This window comes from Gavia stellata, chromosome 2 (assembly GCF_030936135.1).
Source record: "Gavia stellata isolate bGavSte3 chromosome 2, bGavSte3.hap2, whole genome shotgun sequence".
NCBI lineage: Eukaryota > Metazoa > Chordata > Aves > Gaviiformes > Gaviidae > Gavia > Gavia stellata.
In genome coordinates, this window is record NC_082595.1 from 43,241,744 (window position 1) to 43,265,845 (window position 24,102).

A 24,102-nucleotide genomic window follows, 5' to 3' on the forward strand; every position below is an offset into this window, starting at 1 on the left:
AAGGAGTAAAGGCTGTTGGCAATGCATCATCTATGAAAATAGTTAGTCTTATAATTAGTGAGGAATATAAGACTTTTTTTCTCTTCATCTGACTAAATCTGTGCCCAGTACCACAGACAGGAAGGTACAAACTGTATCTGTTTAAGTGTAAAATATATACAACTATATTTAATATTTAAATTACTTTAAACACAACTGTTTGCATACTAACAATCTTATGTACATTCAGTTTTAAACAATACCTCTTTAATATCCTCTTCTTTTGTTAAACAAGTTTTATTTTTCTCCCAAAATACCCAATGCTACTTTAAAATTCTGGAGTGAGAAAAATTTGAGCTATATAGAAAATAGCAAGATGTCTAACAATTGTAATGTATCATAGCACATATTTTTTCATAAAAACAATGCATCATTCAAAAACTGAACCACTGTAGAAGTTCTCATAAGTCCAACAGGACTGTCTTTAAAAGCTTACTTTGGTTAACAGCAAACCATTCTTAAACAATTAAGGAAAAATATATATATTTTACCACCTCTACAGATGCATTTCCTTGGCATGTTGTAGCAATCCACATATCTTTACGGACGAGCACTACAGCTGTTCTGCGCTCTTTATTTGTACTGTGATTTCAATAAAATGGATTATGTATCAGGTTGGATTGATTCATAATTAAATTAGTCCAACTTCTTAAGATCTCTGAATAAGTGAACTCTCTTCCTAAGACTTCCTAAGATGTCTGGATATCTGAGAAAGAATGGCAACACTAATATTTCTTCCTCACAAGGTTGATCTCATGCAGTACTTGCAACGGCATTATTAATTTGTATGAAACTGCCATTTCCCTGCTTAATCTTTCCTGGTCAGGAGCGCAACACAACTTTTGCTGAGCTCTACATACTCTGCCTCAGCACATTCAGACAACTGAAGTGCCACTGGACTTTACAGTAATGCAATGATTTCCCCTGAGTCATTACGCATATTTCAGGTCACGTGTGGCCTCTATATCACTGAAATTTTACTCATTTCCAGGGGAATAAATGCCTTCAGCTTTTGGCCAGGAAGAGGAACTTGATCTTTACCTTTCTTCCCTCCTTGCGCTATGAAACTCTCTGATCCATCAAAAATCACAAACAAAAAGGCAAAAATGTAAGATTCTCCAGGAAAAGAACACTGCATTAGTCACTATGCAGCAGTTAAGCTGAAAAGTAGAGAAGTCTGACCGATGAGCAAAGGCACTTGGTAACAGTCCTGTGAACAATAGTCAATGAGTCAACAATTTCAGTCTCGTGATCCAACCGACCAGCAGCGAGGGCTCTGCTGAGGAAGATTTTGTGGACGATGTAACAGAAGATTTTTTGGCACCTTCCTCTTGAAAAGGAATTGTTGCACTGTTGTGGAGGTCTGTATTCATAAAATACCTGCTGCCTCGAATATAATCCGTTCCTCTCACTAACTGCTTGTCAGACACTGGCCTTGAGAGGGGGTGTTGTGTGGAGGGACTTTCTTCAATGATTGGGGGTATCCTTTCATTACTGAAGTACCTGCAGAGGACATCTTCACCTGTGCCAACAGGAGGAGGAAAACCAATTATTGCTGACTTCAAAACCCTCCATTAACATTTTCTATTTTTATCAAAAGATTCTGGTTATACTTCAAGTTACCAAGATTTTGGTTACCTTTCATAACACACCTGGACGTAAGCAGCTGTCAGTAGATTTATGGCTTTTTGCACCTTTAATATTTAAGCAACACACAGAACAACAAAAGAAATTCACACAGAGAAAGGATACCATTTGATTGTTAAATTCCAGATTCACACACCCCCAAACTGCTAGCACAGATCACCTTCATGCAAATCATTATCATGAGTGAGACCTAACAAACCTTCTCGTAACATGTGTCATTCAAGATGCTGATAAACATGGATTCAACTCTGGTCTATCTGAATGTAACTCATGAGTAACTTAAAAGCTACAAATATTACTCTGGACAACAGAAATTAATTTTTCAGATAAAGATGTAAGCACTTCCCTGGTTTTGAACCATTGATTTGCAATGATTTCTCTGTTTTTACTCTTCCCTAGATACCTGACCATGGCTGCTGCTAGAGACATCCTACTGGGCTAGAGAGGCCTTTGTTCTGACCCAGTACAGCTTACGTACAAGCCTGCAGCACTTAAGAACATTGCAAGAGTTAAAAAAGCCAACACAAAACCAAAACCAAACAAAAAAACCATACACACAAAAAACAGTCCTGCCACCCTGTGATTGTTCTGTTAGACTTGTTACTTAGCCTGTTTCTAATATCCCTCCAGGTTGCTGCTTCTTGTTATCAGCTTCTATTTTTGCATTAAAATAATAGATTTCAGTTTCTATTTTCCCTAGACATCAGCTTTCTTAACTGATTTCAAGAATAAACTAAAAAGTCATCCTTTCTTATTTCCCCCCTCTAACAGGACTCATAGCCTTTCAGATGCAAAAGGGGGAAGGGAGAGAAGGGCAGTGGGGGAAGGAAAAAAGCCACCCAACCTAACACCCAACCTTATCAGCTTCTGTCTCTCTCCCATTCTGTGACATCTGCAGAATATGTTGTTTTTCTAACAGCAGTCGCAGCAAAAAGCAACTCCTAAAGGCCCTACATTTTACTTTTGAGAACAAGCTTGCTTCTACAACAGCCTCCACAATGAGCTAAACAAACAGAACGACATCGAAAAAACAGTTTTATGATCAATATTAAATGCAGAAGAAAGGGAAGGGGTGGTAAGAGCAAAATGGTAAACCTGTGCTATAAAGAGACATGTACAGATCTGCCCTAGTCATTCTAGCCCACTTTTAACACTCACAAGAATTCTAAGATAGAACAAAAGTTTGAGCAGCAGCACAGAATAGCCTCACAAATTTCACAACTACCATCTGGCATTCCTGCTAAAACCAACGATCATTATCTTGGATCAGTTCAGCAATACACAAATACTAATCCTTCGTTCCTAATTCAGACACTTCCATTCAGTTCATCCCAAGGAAAATTTGGAGAGGGAGGGAAGAGAAAGAGGGACAAGAGCTAAAACCTTGCCTTTTCTCCCTGGTGCTCGTGGCTTGGAGAAGGGTTCTGCAGCTCCTATCCAGCTCCCATCAGCAGGCATTGACAAGGGACGAGGTTTTCCTAAAGGCAACAGAGGTTAGGAGGAACAACATTAAGTTTAGGAAAACAATTTTTAAATTGATATCTTTCACAATTAAGCAAAGGGAGAGTTACAGCAGTTAAAATTGCAGTAAAAAAATATTTCAAGGTATTTCCACTGGTGAAATATAAGAAAGCAGTGTTCTGAGATTGAACAGCCACACTCTTGCTTGTTTACAGCAGCAGTGGACATTATGACCAAAAGTTATAAGCAAAATACATGGAAATGGCCAACCATGGCAGCAGAGCCCAGCTGAATAACATTCATTAAAGAAATAACAGCATTTAAGTGAAATTATTTCAGATGTGGAATTTCAGTCACAATTTGCACAGACTGCCCTTAATATCCATCAAGTCTAACGAGCAGTTTTTTAACACAAATTATTCCAAATTGACCAAAGCATTTATGATAACAGCACTAATGAAAGAGGAATGAACTCACCATAGGACTGTGTTTTTTCCCTCATCTTGGCTGGTAGGTTATTTGCTTCCATGGGGTACCCAGGCAACTGATCCGAATCAGCAATAGTAAACCTTCGCCTTCGACTCTCCTGATCCAGAAAGGAATTGGGAGACTCGGCACCCCTGGACCCAGATAGTGGCTGACTGGGTTTGTTGCCTCCTCCATATACAAAACTCCCCTTTTCATCTCTGAAAGGACGTTTCACTTCAGTTAGTGGCTTAAAGGAGTTTCATGCTACAAACATTAGTAAGTTTGAAAGATACTTCTAGCACCCAGTCATGCTCCTGACAACTGGCACTGTGCTGCCAACAAGCTAAAAAAAAAAGTCAAGTGATGGAAGACTTCATTATAAACATATTTACCAAGGAGAAAAGAAAGCTACCACCCTCATGCTAATTCACTTTTAATGAGCCAGTAATTTAACACCCAGAGAAGTTTAGAGGGTTTTTTTACCTCAAAAAGCTTTTGAGAAATGAGACCTTTCTGCCCTGCGGGTATCAAAGCTCCTGATTCACTGCCTGTTCAGTACACAGTTGTGACGGAGGAGTGCATACATAGATTTATCCACCTGTCTGTAATGGCAACATCTACTGCCTCCATCTGAGGGACTATGCTTTTCAGTCATTCTAAGAGCCCAACAACTGCCACTGGATATTCATCACCTTCTCTCTCCATCCGAAAGTGAGACCCCCCTGAGAGCTTCCAGTAATAAATTCAGTGTATATACATATGATTTTGAGCAATTTCTGCAGGAACTCCCGTCCCAGAGCAATCCTTCATTCCAAAGGCCAGGAACAGCCATTTTTAGAACCAGTCCTTGTGAGTACTTTTGGAAGAAAAGCTACCCTCCAAGTTAAGATTTGTCCATTTTTTCCCCCCCCTTCCCTGTACATGCTACAATCTTATTGCTTGAAGCAACCATCAGCCAAGTCAAGCATAAAAATACACAGCTGACTGTCTTAAGCACATACATATCCCATTATTCTTAACAGCCCCCCGGCCAGCGCATACCACTTTTTCCAGTTCTCCATCAAGAACAATGCTAGAACTCAGTGAATGGGGTGGAGCTATTTATGGAGATTCAGGGACCAAAAATTGCACAGAAGTGTTACACCACAACTATGTGTGTGCAGAGAGCTCTCCTACAACACCACCGTGTGGAGACTGTGCCGTGGGAAGGGAAACCAGCCACTGCTCTCTGCCTCCCCAGCGTGGACCAGACAAGGTCCACGCCAGGAAGGGAAGAGAACAGGATGATGAGGGGGAAAAAAAGAAACGACCACACAAATGCACCACAGTTTCAAAAGACGACCAAAACATGCAGAGGTGAAATTACACAGCCAAACAGAAGGCAAGAGAACTGCCCTTTCTCCTCTTCCTGTCTGCCACAGCTTCCCACATTTGCTTTTTATAAAAGTCAAAGTCAAGAAGCCTTCCCCTTTCCACACATCATCCAGGACAAGTTTTACAGCTCACATTGCTACTTCCTTCCTTGTCAACAGGGATTCAGGTGTAAAGGCATCCGAAGCTAGGTATAATTTTGTGACTCTTTAGGAAAGAGATAAACAGACTGAGCACATGCACATAATTCACCAATGCGCTTGAAATATAACAATTTAAAGAAAAGACCAAGGCATTCCAAACTCAGCTGTTAAATCTACATACTTGTTTTTATGCCATGAAATTTGATTTTTTTTAGTATTTTTTTTTTTAAACTGAGCATGCATAAACATGAAAAACAGGGAGACAGCAGGTCAATGTGGGTCCAACTTCAGTAAAGAGACCCCACATTGGAGAAACCCTCTCTCCCTGCCCTAGTACTGCCCTAAAGACTGCAGCAATACAACCTCTGTCTCTATATCAGGCCTTACATGACAGGAGGCAAGCTCTCCTCCCATATGAGTCCTGCAGCAAAAGGTCAAGAGTTTCTGTGCTGGGCTATCTAGAAGTAACCTAAAGTGTCAGGGCAGGCCAGGAAGCATGCCCTGCTTGAAAACCCTTTTGTCTGTCACTTTCCCAGGTCAACTGGCAGTGTTATGGCATGAGTCAGCCTGGACTTGAGAACAAACAAAAGCTAGCCATACCATACTCCCCCCCTCCCTTCTGTGTACACAGGTCTCCATTTTTATAGCTTACACCACAGGGTAAAAAATAAAGTTGAATGAATTGACTCTCCCTTCCCTTCAGCGGGAACATTCCTGATTTATACAGCTTGCAAGTTTAACAATTTAAAACAAGTACTCTTCTATCCTAACTCCCACAACAGTTACTTAATTTGTCAAAAAAAAAAAGTAGAAAAAGTTACAGACAAAAACGACTTCTTGCTATGTGCAGTTGGATTTAAACAAAATCAAAAACATAACCCCACAACAAAACCAGGGATGACATCCATTCATGCTTTGAGAACAACTCTGATTATGGGGCACACAATAATCTTCTAATAATAAAATCTATCATGATCCTGGTAGTTTACGCATTTAAGCATAAGTTAAACAATCCTATGTATTTAAGCAACTAGAAGAAAGTCTGTGAGATCTGCAGTTTCCTCAAGCTAATTTGCACAGAGCTCTAACAGCAAGACAGCTCAGAAACAAGTGTAATAAAGGAGTTTTTTCTTCAGTAGTGCATGTTTACTTGCATACCGAGGAGAATACGGAACAGCTGGTGGAGGTGGTATATACAGATCCAAAATGGCTGGCTTCTCTTTTTTCAGTGAAATATCCATGGTGCTTTCTGGTGACTGGGTTGAAGTTGGTGGAGGACTGGTCTGAAACGTTAGACAGCTATCAAACATCTAGGCATTGATTTATCATTTACCAAAAGATAAGTCAATAATCAATAGTACCATTTCATCCCCTAGTGAACTACTTCTATGCTTAATAAACATGTTAGAAACTCTTAGTATTGACATTTTCCTCCGCCCCCAGTTTTAGCTAGCTTTGCAGTCCCTCCTACAGAAATCCTATCACAGGTAATGCATTGCTCAAGAATTTTTTTCTCTTTCCAGTTCTATTTTTCCTGCAAATTCCATAGACAGAAAAAGCAACAGAGACAAAACCCCTTCTTCTATTTTTAGATCTATTAGAGGAATGCAATTTGTTAAATACAGATACGATCTGCAACACTTACAAAGCCAGCTCACACTACCCTTATTCTATACAGTCCAATGTCTGGGGCATGGGAACAGGCAGGAATATGGTGAAGTTCAGCGCAAATTGCATCAAGTGATATAACTAGCGTAAGGGAAGCAAAGGAAAAATATACTTGATATTGCTCATCTGTGCAAGTTTGCCATTTTGCTTTTTGGGGCTCACTTCTATGTCCCCAGCATCTTGCCAGGCTCCTGTCCGCCTCTACGAGAGCAAAGGCTTGAAGGACCCTTTCACCTTTGTCAGGCAAGAGGACTGCACTCTCCCCTTTTTGTCAAGGACTGCCCAGGCTTTCACTCTGGCCACTCAGTTAATAGCACCCCTGCACAAGCATCTGCCTTTTACCAGTCAGTACACTGGAGCCCAGAACTGTCAACAGGCTTCTCCAATCACCCATTCCCCCAAGAAAAAGCTGCTAGGCACAGCCTATATCCCAGCCCATCTCAGCTCTTCACACTGGTAACACAGTCCTTGCTTTGGGTAACCCTGGAAAATTCACAGGGTGATGTTTTCTTCTCTTTGGCTCTGATTAAATGGCAGGCATAATGCCACAAAAACAGACACAGGCATTGGTTAAAGGAAGGATGAGAAAGGAATTAAGCACGTATCCTCTACCCAGTTTGAGAGAAATCTGCCTGCCTCGAGACTTGCAGTAGCCACTGGCATTTCACAAGTTGAAAAATTATACTCACAACTGTAGGGAGACTTGTGTCAGAATAGGAGTAGGAATAGGAACTCTCCCTGGTTTTCTTTATTGCAGGTAATCAGTTTAGATTCAATTAGGTTATTTCCTGCTGTAAGCTTTAAGCCCTAAGCTTCCTAATACAACGTGTAATTCCTCAACATGGTTATTTAAGTTATTAACTTCACTTTCTCTGTCTGCTCATTACCCAACCTGTGAATTGCCCAACAACCAAATGTTCTTTAAACAAGTAATTTAAATAACTTCTTGAAAAATAATCACTCTTTCCCACCCTTCACCAGACTAAAAAGAGGACAAATACATGGGATAATCTAAACTGTGTCAGCAAAAACTTATTATTCTGCTAAATAGAGGCAGCATTAATTACTTCATGGTGATGAATTCCATACGTATCAGTGGTTTCAGCAGTTTCGCCTCAGGTAAGTTCTCCCAGTGGCATGCTGACTGATTAAAATGCTCAACACACCTAGTCCCTTTGTGTATCAAAAGGACATTATCTAGGTTTAAAAAAAAAAAAAAAAGGCAAGAAAATGTTCCCTTTTATCTAGGAACCAGAAGAGGACAACCATTTCAGCTACCCTGCCTTGACCTATACTTAAACATGAGTACCTGGGAGTGTTTCTGGTATTTTTCTTTTTCAAGTTGTAACCAAGGCATTCCCATCCCAACACTACAGTTGAGGCGGCAGCCTCTCACCTGCACCAAGGGTGGCTTCCAGCGTAGGTTCTTCAGTGGAGCGGGAGTAAAATGGAAAGAGCCTGTAGGACGTTTCTTAAGCAGCAGCCTGACTCCAGCAGGATTCTCTCGCAACTTTGCCACCAGATTTTTTAGTTGCCATCCAACCTGGAAGAGAATAAAAGACATCTTTTATTTAGTATTGCTTTTCCAAAAGCAAGCAAACAAGAAAAAAACAAATCCCCCAAGTCAAACTGTCTGCTTTAACATGAAGCTGAAGAGAGAAAAGAGATGCAGAAAAGCCAGAATGAAGAAAAAATTGGAAAGCTCCTTTTTTGGAAGGATCATCTCTGTTTTGTTTCAGAGAAAGATCTCTACTTAACCTGTAAATTAAACACTGAGATATCAAGCAATGCTCTTTATACCTCAGCTCCGGTCCTAGAAGGATGCATGAACGTGGTCAAACTGAGTGAGTAACACAGGGATTCAGAGTGAACTACTTCAATCATGTTTCTTTCTCACATTGAAAGGCATTGCTTACCTGTGCTAAGCAAAAATACAATCTTTTTATCTAAGTTCCCAGATGCAAATTATTTGACAAATACCTGGGGTTTTTTAAAGCTATTTTTATCTGCATTCCAGTACACTGTAACAATGCATTTTAAAGCAGGCCTTGTATACAACATGAAATATTTTAATATGATGCATACAGCATTTAAACACAATATATTGCACATTTATTTTATCAAAATATTGCAAATAATTAAGTCCAAGTAAGATTTGTCTTGAAAGCAAAACGTTAAAAAGTCTCAAAGATTTCAAGAGGAAAACACCAGAACTGCCTCCTGACCCCATCCATTCAGAACCTGTAGGGAGCAAGCTTTGCAGAGCAAGCGTAAGGGAAGATCGGTAAGGCTGTTTGTTACTAACCACAGTTTGCCGATTAACCTGGATCACTTCATCACCAGCATGAATCTTCTGAGATCGATCAGCAGGGGACTATGAAGAGGAAAACAAGAGGCATGTGCTTCAGCAGGTTTTCTTTCCTCCTGTAACAACCCCCACCTGGCTAAGTCAAAGGTTGTATCTATAATGATGAGCATTGCTGAAAATTTTCGCACAGCTAGATCACATATTACATCTGCTGACGACTTGAGAAATGCAAACAAATTCAACTTATGATTTGTTTTTGATACTGAGGGAACTAGAGGGAAAAGGAGAAGAAATAGCCTACATCTGTCACAGGCCAAATTGTATCTCCACTGTACTTTTGCCTCAGTTTGTATTGTAGTTCCAGAGAGCAGTGGGAGAAGACTGAAGAAAAAACTTCTGTCCTAACAGAGCAACTATCTTAAACTTAGTTTTCAAATAAATGTATACTGATTTTTAAAAAATACACTAAGATTTTGAATGTACAGAACAAAAAAGGACCAAAAACCCTTCAACCTACAAAACAGACCCATTTCACTTTCACTTTTTGTTTCCTAATGTAAATAAAAGCTACCAACTTGAATGTGAAATTATCTGCCTGCATCACCAAGGTCAACAGATAAAATAATGCTTGCACATATCAAGTGTGCTTAGATAGGTATTTGAAAAATACCTATAATAATAATAATAAAATACATTTTTCTTGGAACAAAAACCAGGCTCCAGGGAGCCATTAGTGAAGAACAGCTAAATGTGTCAATATTTATTTAGATTTATCTACGGCTGGTGACATGTACCAGCTATCACTACAGTTATTAAAAACTGTCTCACTGCCATAACACACCAACTCTGACCAGCCTTGACAACACCCAAAGCGCACAGGCATACTACCTTGGTATATTGCACCCTGGTCACGGGACAACTTCTCCTCCCAATCCCCCCACCCCATGAGTAACAATCCGGCAGCAGGCCAGCTCTTCCCAGTGACTCCAGAACTAAGCACTTCGATTAAGGACTCCCTTCTCCTCGTCATCACACCTTCAGAGCTTAAGTAACATTTTTATTACAAGGAAATGTAGGAATAAACAGCGCAACAAGGGAAGACAACGTGGGGGAATTTGTGGGAGGCTCCAGCTATCATGACTAACCCCATTTCTTCATTGTCTTCTCGCTTCCTTTGAAAGGAAATGCCTCCATGGAAAGCTGCATATATGAGTCAACCAAGATCATGAAAAAACGCTGGGTTAAAGTCAAGTTTGTATAAAACAAAGCTCATTTCAAGCTGTCCTTTGGGCGATCAACAGCCCATCTGAGGGAGGGTGGGGGACCCTTGCAGAGAAGGATTCCTACAAGTGCCAGCTAACACAGCAGACACTGCAATTGCATTGTGAGAAAGGAGGAAAGAGCAAAGTTTAGATCTAGGCCAACGGTGGCGTGGGATGTCACAAGTAGGACGGCACAACTCAGGAATCCTCTTGGCTGACTGGTATCAAATGCGTCGACTTCCCCAGTCCTTCCAATGTACAGTACTGTTAATTTTGGGGTGCAATTCCACTGCATTCCAACCCACGGACTTCTGGGGACAGCTACTAAAATACCATTCCAAACCTAGCAAGGAAATTGAGCTAAGACACAGCCTGATCCCACACCACCAGAAAGACACCAGTTGTTTGCAGCTCTGTTACTTCAAGTTTTGTTGCTCCGAAGGAAAGAGCCAGTGTTCATAAAAAGTGGAAGTTTAGGTTAACGCTCAAAGCTATAGAAGCAATACAGCCCCACTCCTGGCCTCCAAAAATGAGATCTATACAGCCAGGGAGCTTGGCAGCAGTCTATGTTACATCCTCTCACATTTAATCGGATATTGAAATTGCTGTCCAAGTGGCCTTGGTCTACGTTGCAGACCCTATACAGTGTTATGCCAGGGCAATAGCATGAAAGCTATAAAAGCTTTCAGTTTTCACTCTGAACTGCAAGCACAAATTTCCACCCGCTTCTCCCTGACCCCTGAACTTGGCAGGGGTACCATTAGAATCCCAGGTTCTTTCCTATTCACAAAAAAGGCATTGCTGCAAAAGGCAAGCTCCTCCACTCCTTTTTCTTTCAGCCACTACTCCCGGAGAGCAGCATGGCTGACAGCACAGCATCAGCCGCCAGACCCAGCTGCTGGCCAGAGGTCCACTGCAATGACTGCCAGAAGCCTTTACAGCTACAGAGAAGTCACAATGTAAGAATAAAACAAGCAACCATCTGCAGCAAAAAAATACAGTTGCCTATCATGCTGACCATTTCCTTCCATCAAACAGCTCTTACAGACTTATTTTCATAGTCTTTTTACTTTGCAAGGTAATTTTATCACTGGACATCTCACTCATTTCATTACTCATTGCTGAATTTAGCACACTACCACCTAAACGTTCCCATTAGGGGAGATTGCCTTTGCCAAAGGAGAGCAAATACATTCAAGACTTTGTTAAGCAAGATACCATAAGTGCTCAGAACAGCAGATACAGTAACTTATTAAAGCAATTATTTTAACACCAAGCATTTGAACTAACTCATGTACTTGCAGGAACTGGTTTAATTAGACTAACAGTGAAACACAGACACAAAATATTTACAAATTGTGGATAAACAAATGACTCATCACACAGTATTTAAAGCAGTAATATCATGAAAGTTGTATGTAAACCAAGAAAAAGTAGTAAAAAAGTCAAACTCAATCAAAGCTACTGTCAGATAGCCTGAGTTAATCTACATTTACTTCACTTACGTTTTCTGTAGTTCCAGTAATTACATGTAATCCATCGTAAGTTGATTTGATGTACATTCCCTAAATGTAAGTAGAAAATGAAAAACAAGTTTAAAGGCAAAAAACCCACGTAACTTACCTGATTAAACAACTGTTGGCAACGGACTCAAAACATTATTAAAAATACTTAACAATTCACACATTTTCCCTAGAAAAGTGTATGGTCTAATATTACAACATTCTAAACCTCTTCAGAGATCACTTTTACCATAATTAATTGTAATATTTATAATGACTTTAAAAACTAATATATGGAATGCAATTTAGAAACACTGTCTGGCTAGTAATGCCAAACACTGCTGGTTTTGCTGCCTTGTCGGTCTTTGGCCTTGAACAAAACTTTATTTCCTTACTGCCTGGTCTGCACTAGAGAATTACAGGTTTTACTAGATGGCCACCAGCTCTCTCCATACAAAGCACACTTACACAGGTGGGCTACAAATACTGCCTACATGTTATTTTACAGTTTCTCTTGGCACGTCAATATAGAGACTGCCTTGTAACCACAGTGCTGACATAAGCAATAAAAGCTCTGGCAGAACCAAGTATTTGCGGCTGTATATGTTAATGCTGAGTGTGAATGCAAGGAGAAAACACAGATGAAACACCATATTAAAAGTCACCAACAGGTATTAACTAATAATTGCATAGACTTCCCCACAAGAGGTGACCAGTACATTGTTTTCATCATCTATGAACAAATACATCTCTACTTTTCCTACCTATGTTCCTTGTTAGAAGCACTCACACTGAGCTGTACAGAACTGGATGTTATTCAGGAGTTGGAGGCAGCTTAGTTTCCTGAAGTTACCACACTGGCTTATAAGTACAAGGAAAAATACACGATTTTTTTTTTTTTTTTTGCCCCTTCCTCTCCAGCCAATTCCTGTCCCTGTTTGCCTGTCGGTATCCAATTGTGTGCACCTACCTCCTCGTTTCTTACTTAGTCCAAGCTAGGGTGACTCTGCTTTGTTGTAGCTTGTGCATTAGCAAAGAGGTCCCCATAATTTCAAGAATGCATGGCTGCATGACCAGTGGCCTAGGTAAAACTACATAGCACAGTAAGACTGTAAAGCTTCCTCTAAAAGTGTTTCTCTTCCGCCTTTGGGGGCAGGGGGGAATACAAATGCACTTAAGAATTTAAATTCCGTCCAACTCATTCCAATATGTCTGTTCCCCAGCCAGAAAATCCACCAAGATTTCAAACTCACAGCCAGCACTCATCTAAGCACTACCCACTGAATGAACTGGATTCAGTAATACGACACAACCACTGAACTTTTAAAAGGATTTCGTATGTTCCTGATAACAGCAGACCTCAAAAATCCTCATACTCTTCACAATCTTGCTATAAACATACATAAAAATGCGTCTTTCAAAAACACAAACACCAATCCTCATGACCTTCTCCCTCCCCCTTCAGAAAAACAGCTCGTTAACGTAACCTGCAAAAATAAAATGTCTGATTTCACAAGCATCTGTAAATGCCCCAATACCCTGGTTAAGACACAAATCTGCAACACTTCACCACCAAAATCATATTTGGGATCAAATCTATCAACATGCATACCCATCTCTGGCAGCCACTCCAGCACACCACCTGACAATTGACCTTCAAGGTTCCCTCCCCATGCCTCTTTCTGCTCCCCATAGGATATGTTTTGAAACATCTTGCTGTACACACACACGCAGTGGCTCACAAGACTACCTATTAAACACTGGGGACATCAGGACACTCCAGAATCAGTTCTTACCAGGCCTTCCCCAGGTTTAATGTTGGTTAAATGAACCTCCTCCAGACACGCACACTGGCTCATCAATGGATCTGTAGTAGATCGGATGGCTTTATCACAAATGCCATTTAAAGACTTAGCCTACAATGAGAACATACAAAAAACCGTTACAAAATTTCTCTCCTGGTTGCTTCTTCCTCTTTCAGTTTTCAAAAACGGAAAGGAAACGAATTCTAACTTGGTCCACTAATAAAGCATAGCTAAGAATCACCAAAACAGAAGATTCATACAGATCTTTTCTACAGCATGTCTGTCTTCTTACTGTCACCTAGTACAGACAACCTGTTTCCGTTAGTGCCATCTCATCATTGCTAACAGATGCCAACACATCCTCTGTTTAAAAAAAAAAAAAACACACAAAACACAGCAAAAAAAATTGGGTTTGGGGTTTGTTTGCTTTAACCAAAATATAACCCATTAAAATACTGAAACATTTTGAGGATTCTTTGTGGGACCAATTGACAGTTTTTCATATTGTTCTTCCTTTCTGCTATGAGAACAAAATTGGCCATGTATCAAAAAAAAGAGATGCTGGCCACTGACTTATCTGCACAAAGCTTTACAGTAGGACATCTAGCACTTAAGCATTTCAGCATTACTTCTCTCCACTGTGCCTCTGAGCTGACCTCTTCTGGAATGCTTACGCAGACAAGGTTCATATTTCCTTTTGACCAAAACATAACTGATCCTAAGCCAACATTATAACTAAAGCCTAATCCTGACCTTGTGTGTGTTTGTCTTGCAGAACTTTTAACTAGCAGAATAGCTAATTAATCAGAAGGAAAAAAAATCTAGTCAAAAAAATCTGTGCTGTCTCTACACTTACAAATTTCACTAATGCCCCACAGCATGTTCTGTGTCTTCACATTAACTGAAGCAATGCTGAAATTCAAAGTAGGTTACAAAAGCTTAAAGGAGAAGGGACGGAGGATTAGTACCCATTACAGTAGTTAGTTATACACAATCTGGGAACCAGCAACGCCACCTTTCACAAGGTGTTTGAATCCTTCAGTCAAAGTAGACATATATAATTACAGGGTGGGAGGAGCTGTCTTGTAGGAAGACAACGGTTTGGACTACAACAGTCCCTGGAAACAATAGTTGCAATGGTTTTTGTTTTGTTTGTTTTACATCAGATTTATAGAGCAGCAATAAAATAAATCAAAACAATGCCCAAGTGTGAATGCAAGGAACTGCTCAAACAAGGGAACTCCAAATAACAATACCTACTTCCAGAGTGGGTGTGCGCAAATGGAAAAAGATGCAAAAAACTCCCTTTTACGTGGTCTCATTATTTATGGACAAAACTATTTTTAGTTATTGTGCTACTAAATTCCTAAGCATCTAAGAGCTAGCGGAAGGCCTTATCAAAGAGCACAGCCTGGTTCATGTCAAAAGCAGGAAGTGATGATTAACTGTTACAAAATATAAAAAGCATTCCATTGCACTCCTCGTTTGGTCACAAGGCTGCTTCAAACAACCCTGAAAACTCAGATCTTTCAAGCTCAAGTACAATTAGAGACAGAACTTCAGTTCTGTGGCAGGGCAGTTCTTTTACATGAAGCTTATTAAGGCACTAAATGCACATCTCAGGCATTTGTTTATTTAGCCTATGATCATTCTACAGTACTATGCCTCCCTTGAAAATATGAGGCCTAAATTCTTTTGAAAAAAATAGCTGTGCGATGAAACTTTAATGAATACTTGACTCCATGCTATTACACACACTACCCATCTGTTCAGATTTCACTGACTTCCTCTACCGTAAAGAATATTCACAAAATGGCCCATAACAATGTTTACTTGCATGATATGCTTGTATGTGTGGGATTGGAAAGCTGTTGTCAGTACAGTCAGCGTAGAAACTATCGAAATAAATGTGAATGCAGGCAGCTGAGTTTCAACAGAAACATGTACTTACTACAGTCTGAACTTTATCTTCCATGTCAGCCACAGTGCAGTCCTAAAAACAAAACAAGAACAAAAACCCTAGATTAACTAATAAACATGTAAACACACCATCTCTGAAAACTCTGCAAAACTGACACTTTAACCTCAAACTGAAATAGAGTTATTCATGCTGCAGGGATTAATCAGATTAGCTTCACCCAGTAGGGCTCCAATGTATTGTTAAACAACTATTTTCTGGCCCTGGTAGAAAGTAATAATAAACCTTTAAAACTAAGAGAACATGGGATTCAATTACAGCAGCAGACCCTTCCAGAAAAGCAGAACCCTGCACAATAAAACTAGACTCTCAGAAGGCCAGGCACATGAGCTTGCCTTACACCAATCAACCCCAACTCAGGCGCTCCTCTGTCCCAGGCATCAAAACAGATCTAAAACATATTGTTAAAAATAGAATGAAAAGTTATTTTTTTAAAAAATATGCTATCGATGACATTCCTGAGGGCCAGAGGACTGCACACAAAACATTATTTACACAGGCCAGGTACAAAAGTCTTTGAACTGAAACAAGTTCATGTAACAGACTATAGAAGTCATCATTGTTTTCTGCAAGAGCAGCTGAACTAAATAATGGTATTAGATTCTCAGGTTAAAAAGTGAAAACAGCTAGTAAATAATGGAACAAGATTTACAATATCTATAAGTAGACAACCCCAAGCCCCAAGCATTTAAACAAGCTTAAATTCCAAGATATTTGCCAGTGACATCTCAACCTGCATAACTACCACACAACGCCTGAGAAATGCATCCAGGAGCTGTGAATTGAAGCTGTTCCATATTTCTAATCATCCTCAACATTTCTTCCTTCCTAGCTCTATTCTGTGTTTTTAAATACAGAAATCAAAAAAAAAAAACACATACACTCCTCCAGATACAGACACACCAGGGATGATATAAAACAGCTCAGCCATGCTCTCTTTTATGTTTTCATAAAAAGTCTTAACACCCTGTTCACTGTTGTAGTGACCACCAAGGACTGAGGTCATACTTTTTACATTCTCTCACCAAAAGCTTCAAGACCTTTCCTGAACACTACTACAAAGTTTAGACTACATCGCTGTGCATCAGCATAGTTTTTCTCTGCTAAATACATCTGCATGAATTAATAGTGAATGTCACCTACCATCATGCAGCCCAGTTGCTCAATATTGTGAAGTCCTTCTGCTCCTTTTCATTTCTATTTACACTGATTATTATTTTAACCTTTAAGTTTGCCATAAAACTTTAGAACTTTAAGTGAAGTAAACTCTGTTCCTCATATCCATCTAGCTGTCATTAAAGTCAACTGGAATCCTACTGCATTCCCACCTTGTTTTATTATTCACCCAGTTTTACACATCACTTATGATCACGCAGAGCACCGCTGGGTCCACAAGAGCCATGCGGGTCTCTTCTCCATTATGAGAGACAACCATTTATTCCTGCACTCTATCCCTAATAAGAAATACTTCTTAAATCTAAAAACTCACCTAAAGATTTTTCAATTTTGTCTCTCTTCCACATCAGCGGACTCCTTCAGACCATTCTAACACATCTACAGTGTCCCAGTAAAAAATAGTGTTGATTCTTCCCCCATTAATGCTTTTTTTCATATGCAACAATCCCATTCTTTATTATAGCTCGTATCAAATTGGCAGAGAAGTACTCTGACGCTTTTTAAAAGGCTAGGGTGGTATTGGCCAACTTGCATTCTCCTTCCATCAAAGGCTGATTTAACTGACAGATTAGACATCATTTTTAGTAGTTTTCATTAATACAGTTCAGCAACCTCGTATCTCTGTTCCTGTAGCACTCTTGGGTGAACACTATCTGCTGCTAGAAATGCTTACTGTTCTACTTCACAAACTGCAAAATCTGTAGCTATAAACCACTGACTTTCTGCAATTGCACACACAACACCCAGACAAGAAGGGCATTCAGCAGCAAGCCAAACTTCTGTGCCTTTGAACTTATATCCAAACACTACCCTTTCACAACGATCCAGCTGATACAACTGGGTGTCATCATAGCTTGACAACTCACAGGATGTTTCTGTCCTTTGACATCACCCCCCCAAAATGGGAAGAGAATCACCCATGTCACAGGAGGCCACAGATTAATGGCTACGAGCAAGTTCAGCAGGAGCTGAAGCCTGAACATCATGTTTCACAGCCAAATAGTGGCACACTGTCAGAACGGTTTTGAAAACAGGCAGTCTTATTCAGAGAGCAAAATGACGTCATTTGCCAAGACTGCCACAGTTGTTACGCATTGTTTTAGCTGTTACCAAGACAAGTGCTCATCACACAGCTAATAAATGGAAAGTTTTAAAACAAAACACTGCGGTCTCACACTAGGAGCATAAGCAACCTGGCTAGCGGGATTTGTATGATAAAGGCGGCAGCTCCTTCTGTACATGCAGCATTTCCCATCTGATGCCTCAAACACTCAGTATGGGACAAGACTTAAGGACTCTGCAAGCATGGGTATCATAACCAATGGAGTCATATTTTTGTTTAGAGTTAGCACTGATAACTGTTTTTCAAAATGTTGTTTGGAGCTTGAAAAGTCTTCAAATGCAGACCAACTATTTCAAAAAACTAACCCTCTTTCCATTAAAGCTCAAGAAAATCTAAGTAGCCTTTAAACCACAGTCACTTAAGATACAGCCAGCAACAGCAAAATTAGAAATTAAGTGGGGAAAAAACCCACAACTCAGAAAAATGGACAAGTGAAACTGACCTTCATGGACCTTCAAAGTTTGAAGCAAACTCTCATTTCCAGATCTGCCTTCCAATTAGCACTCTGCACACAGCAAGCACATTACTTCCCCAAACACCCCCCTTCCTTCCCTTTTGGAAAGCGAAGAGGAAAAGAAATCAGCTGACCTTCTGAACAGTAGTAGTCAGATCCAAGCAGAGCTGAATGATTCTGTTCTTCATTGATGAAAAGTCAGCAATACCTGTAAATGGGGTCCTACAACAAGAGAAAATTCCCCTTAGATCGAAGGGACCAATCTTCTCCCATCCTAACTTATCAATGAGGAACAGCATGTGAGAGCAAGAGCTGTAACTCTGACACCCATACAAGCACGAGCACACAGTTTTACAATATAAATACTCCTGACTGCATAGTCCCGCTCTGTCCTGGCATCAAAACTGTTGAATATCTAGCCCTGTGATAAGCAAGTTCAGAAAGCAAAACCAGAAGAAACAGTCAATTTTCTAAACCACAGTTTCGTCAGCTGCATGCTCCAGTCAGATCACGCTGACTGTGTTGTAAAAAAACCACACCCTTGGGTTTACCAGCAAGTAGATTTCTACCTCCCGAGTCTCTTATTACCAAACTCAGACTAGAGAGAAAAAAAAAATTCTCTAAAAGAAGAAAAATGGATTTTCACATTTTACACTCTGAGGTGCAGTGAAGCTCAATCGTAAGGGAAAAAAAAAAAAAAAAAGGATCATTATAGGTAGGGCAGCTTTCGAGCCTATAAAGTCTCACCTCAGATCCTCCAGACAGCTGAAAGGGCTAGAAAGGGTGTTCAGAAGCAACCCCAGCAGGTTTGGAAACAAACAAGCCAGCCACCTGGCTGATGGTGAGTTGCAGAAGAAATTTAGGGTGAGCTGCCAGCAACAGGGTGAGAGGAGAGGACCAGGTGAGAGGCACAAGCTGTTAACGTCACTGCCTGGACACAGAACAGACTCCTTCCTGGAGAGCGGGGATATTGAGGGATGAAAGCTCTCCTTGCTGCTGGTCCCCATACAGCTCTCCTCCCAACCTTCCATCTCAGGAAAGCTGGCAAGGGGCTTGAGAATTTACGTTCATCTGTTATCATGGACAGCATCCCTGCCAGCATCTGAACGGCTCTGCTGCCTGCTTGCTTCCGCTGCAGCTGTCACAAAACAACTCTGGCTCTTGCCAGGAAAAAAAAGAAGAAAAAAACCACACAGGCAGAGGGATAGTTTCTCCCACTGCTCGGTTTTCAAGCCGCAGAACTAAGGTCACAATTTCAGTAGAACTTTAAAAATTCTTTTAGAAAAGGACCTGCCAATGACAAGTAATTTAGAAGGTGGGAAGGGGAGAGGTGGAAGTCACATGCATGAGGAACTGACCTGAATGGGAGACTCCTACTTCTATAAATACCAGTTTGGATGCAATGTTAACAGTTTCACTGGTTTTAGCAAGAGTGGAAGCGCAAGAGCAGATACCCTAGATTAAATTTGTCCACTGGAGGCTTTCTGGCAACACCAAAAAAAAGGGTGAGAGAGATCAAGAAGAGCTTTACACCCAAGCATCTAGAAATTGCCCTACGAGAAGAAGCAATTCATTATAGCAGTAAGCTAAAAAATAAAGATTTTATTCTTACCTGTCCAACCATGCAAGCAATGCTTTGGCAGCACCAATAAGCTCTACCACAGAAGTAAGGAATTCATTGGGGGGCTTGCGAGAGGTATTTCCATCATAATTTGAACTTTTCCTACGGCTACTGATGTAATTTTGCAGATTGTTGGATGATGCTCGCAGCTTGAGAACCAGGTTCTTCATATTGTCTGTTTCAAGGCCATAGTTCTGCAAGGAATATTATTAAGCTTGATAAATCTCCCTGTTGAGTCCTCCTATTTATTATACCACAAGTTACAAACTCCTATGGAATGAAAAGTCTAAGGATTTGCCCAATTTTTTTCTCGTTTTTGGCAAAAATGCCTTCTAAGATTTGTTCTACGCTACAGCCACTATAGAATAATTTTATAGGTGCCAAACCCTCCCAGTTTCTGATATTAATGAGATTTGAGGACACTTTTCAATCAGAATGAAGTCCCAATGTTCTATCAGATGTCATTTACCTTTAAAATGTAATTGGAGTAACAGGATTGTGTTGTTTTAATTTTTGTTAAAAGGAAAGCAAATTATGTTTTTTCTTAACATGTTTTCTATACTGTGGTACATAAACACTGAAGTAACATTTCATTCACAACTAAAGATAAATTTAATCTGGCAAGAGATAAACATCAACAGGAAGCAAATGCAATTTCACAGTCAAAAGCTGGAATAAGTATTTGGATCACAAGTTTTCAGGAACTGTGCTCCTTGATTACAGCAGTGCAATTATTTGCAAGTTTGAGGACTGCATTAACACTATACATAGTAATTAAAACCATTCTTAGACATCATATTTTTCATTCAACAGCATCTTCATAAAAATTTTTGAAACCTAAAAAAAACCTGTAAGTCCTGCCTGTAACTTTATAAATTCAAATACAACCAAACCATGCTCCATAAGATTAAAACCCAATTGTTTTACGCAACACATTGATAATCTCATTCCAAACATGTCAGAAATGCTATACTATATGTTCTGAAGGCAACTCAATTTTGTAATCAAGATTTTCTTCTCTTTGCTGTCAGTGTGCAAATGTGTGAATTATGTAGCAACATGTTGCCGAGTATCTTTGCTTTTGAGTTATCCCGCCTTGCAAAACCTCTGTGGGCACCTTCTGAAATTTAAGTCCCAGGCAATGCTTAGCTCTTTTAGAGTGAAAAGCCCTACTTTTCTTACAAAACAAACAAAACAAAAAAAATCAAAACACCCCCACCCAAAAATACGAAAACACTGCCTTTCTCTATTCTTTTGCTGCTGTAGATTCTTGCTACCAACCTCCAAGTTCCACAGTTTAGTCAGTTACACTATCTACTCTTTCTCCTTCTCCCCTCAAAAAACTAAAGCAACTAAAGCAAATCTTAATTCCATTCAATTCCAAGTTTCTGGGTGTTCCCAATGCCTCCACTCAGGATCACAGCATCACACAGGCTGAAGGGGAGCTCAGGAGATCTCAGAAAAGGGTGACAAAGCTGATGAGGGGTCTGGAGAACAGGTCTTGTAAGGAGTGGTTGAGAAAGCTGGTGGTGTTTAGCCTGGAGAAGACAAGGCTCAGGGGAGACCTTCTTGCTCTCTACAACTACCTGAAAGGGAGTTGCAGAGAGGTGGGTGTTGGTCTCCCAAGAGACAAGTGATAGCACAAGAGGAAATGGCCGCAAGTTGCATCACGGGAGGTTTAGATTGGGTATGAGGAAAAACTTGTCACTGAAAGAGTTGTCAGACATTGGAACCGGCAGCCCAGGGGGGTGGTTGAGTCACCATCACTGGAGGTATTTAGAAGACGTGTGGATGAGGTGCTTAGGGACATGGTTTAGTGGTGGACTTAGCGGGTTTAGGTTTATGGTTGGACTTGATGATCTTAAAGGTCTTTTCCAACCCAAATGATTCTATGATTCTGCTCACAGCAGGCTCAGCTGTGAGCTCAGACCAGCTTGTCCAGGGCTTTATCCAGTCTGGTCTTGAAAACCTCCAAGGACAGAGACTGCACAACCTTTCTGGGCAACGAGATCCACCATTAATTAACTGTCCTCAGGGTGAGAAAGTGTTTCCTTAAACCCAGCCTGAACCTCTCATTTCAACTTCTGCTCAATGTCTCTCATCCTCCTGCCACACACCACCATGAACAGCCCAGCTCTGTCATCCTGCCAACCATGTCCCCCCCATGGTAGGTGCTGGGGATCTGCTGTTAGGCCTCTCTGAAGCTGTCTCTTCCCCAGCCTGAAGACGTCCCAGTCCCTCAGCCTCTCCTCATGGGTGAGTACTCCAACCCTGACCAACCTGGCAGCCCTCCATTGAGCTTGCTCTGGGTTTGTCCACGTCTTTCCTGTACTTGGGGGCAGGGGGCATATGTAGACTAATTAGTGCCAAGTAAAGGGCAACAATCACTTCCCTCCTTCTCCTGGCCATGCTCCCATTAACACAGCCCGCAATGCTGCTGACTTCTTTGCTGCCAGGGCACACCGACAGCTTGTGGCTCCATTCCGTCCACAGTCAAGCATCCATAAAACAGGCTGGAGTATCTTAGATAAAGTCATTTACAAAAGATGAAACAGAACCTTTGCCCCAAAGAAAGCCACCAGTGTAAGGAGAGGTTTCAGTTCCTCAGCTACCTTTGAAATACCTACCACCTCCTATGGATAAGATCCCAGTGGGTCTAAGTTACACAAGTGCCTCCCTCCTCCCCCTTGAGTACTCTTGGCAAGGAAGCACCCTTAAAGTGCAGCCAGGAGTAGGGGTTGAGAGGATATATCCAATTAAAAAATGCCACTGTTGCAACAGCAAAGGATATCCTTAAATTTTCCAGGATCACAGAGGGAAAGATTTGTATTACTAAACAATGTTAAAGTACTTGCACACTGTCATGTGTGAACTTATCACCTTTTAATTTTAATTAAAAGAAAACAAAAGAGGATCATTCAGATGCATTTCTTGCAGTTAGTTTTCTCCTCCTCACAGGACACTGCCTATTAGTCTATTTTTGGAGGAATACTTTTTCACCAACAGGTCTGGATATGGGATAACCTCCTGTGACGACAAGAACTTGAAAGTAGCCATGTGCCAGAAATCTCCCCCTTTAACAGGGAAATTAGAGGACACTGACCCCCCTCCTTCCATAAAGGGACAGAAAATACAAAAGATTTTTCCTGTACAGTGGTATAACCTCCTAATCACTCTGGTCAGAACTTGAGAGAGTCTCCATATATTTAAGTATCTCCAGGTTGGTCTTTCTGTCACTCAGGTGCAGAAATCGTGCCCACCAACTGTGGGTGTCTGCAATTAAAGATGGCCCCAGAATCTAAGAGGACATGTGTCGATATACCAGGTCAGATTTTGGCTTTGGCCCTAAAACATTCACATACTCCTTATCACACCTCTTTCACCTTATTTATACAGTGGGTCAGTCTGGTGTGACTTTTCCAGTTCAGCTAGTTTTTAAATAATTCTCTCAAGTAGTTCTCAGTTTTGAGGTGGACTTCAGCAACACAGGTGGTGTCTCTGGAGATAGAGGCTCCAGCTTATGACTGCAACTGGTCTCTCCAACAGCCTATCAAGAGCACATGTCAGACAAGCTCTCCAGTCATTGCACTCAGCTTTCCTACTACTTCCCTCAGAGACTCTACAGAGCACACACGAGATATCTAAACTGGCAGTTTGTGCTCTAGGAAAAGTACACGCTCAGCACTACGCCTATCCAGCACAACAGGCAGCACGCAGCTCTTCAGTACAGGTGACTGAATTTGCCAACTACAGATCAGCCCGGAGGGATGAACTTCCCCAGAACAAAGGGTTATCACAACCCAAGCCACCTCTGCTCCAGGAGCAAGCCAGTCTCCTCCCCTGTTTGCTCTAATACACAGAAAACATTAAGCCCCTTCACCACATACAGCAATGTTTCTATCCACTATCTTGACCACCTCGCACATAACCACCTATTTCTGCTATTTTTCTGCTCCTTCACTTGCAGTGTCCAGTCTGTTGGGAGGGCTGGTTTGGGGAACTAAACCATTCAAAAATATCTATTCCCTCTTTTACTGTAGTGTGCGGTCAGCTGGTTTAGCTCCCTGAAGTAGCTC

At 40.8% G+C, this 24,102-nt stretch overlaps 1 protein-coding gene across 2 annotated transcripts in view; it reads right to left on the bottom strand.

Annotated features, from left to right (window-relative positions):
* Positions 1 to 234: 234 nt before the first annotated feature.
* CNKSR3 (CNKSR family member 3) overlaps positions 235 to 24,102 on the bottom strand; it is a 60,486-nt gene continuing 36,618 nt past the window's right edge. Inside the window, exons 3-13 of one of the 2 annotated variants that reach the window (XM_059831085.1) lie at positions 20,018 to 20,220; positions 18,540 to 18,627; positions 15,626 to 15,667; positions 13,666 to 13,785; positions 11,873 to 11,932; positions 9,103 to 9,171; positions 8,194 to 8,340; positions 6,288 to 6,412; positions 3,625 to 3,833; positions 3,075 to 3,164; positions 235 to 1,561 (exon numbers count right to left, since the gene is read on the bottom strand). In XM_059831085.1, the coding sequence (XP_059687068.1) occupies positions 1,263 to 1,561; positions 3,075 to 3,164; positions 3,625 to 3,833; positions 6,288 to 6,412; positions 8,194 to 8,340; positions 9,103 to 9,171; positions 11,873 to 11,932; positions 13,666 to 13,785; positions 15,626 to 15,667; positions 18,540 to 18,627; positions 20,018 to 20,220 (1,452 nt within the window). In that variant the 3' untranslated portion in view covers positions 235 to 1,262. Of the gene's footprint in view, positions 1,564 to 3,064; positions 3,165 to 3,624; positions 3,834 to 6,287; positions 6,413 to 8,193; positions 8,341 to 9,102; positions 9,172 to 11,872; positions 11,933 to 13,665; positions 13,786 to 15,625; positions 15,668 to 18,539; positions 18,628 to 20,017; positions 20,221 to 24,102 lie in introns of both variants that reach the window. The other variant, XM_059831095.1, reaches the window with a different exon arrangement.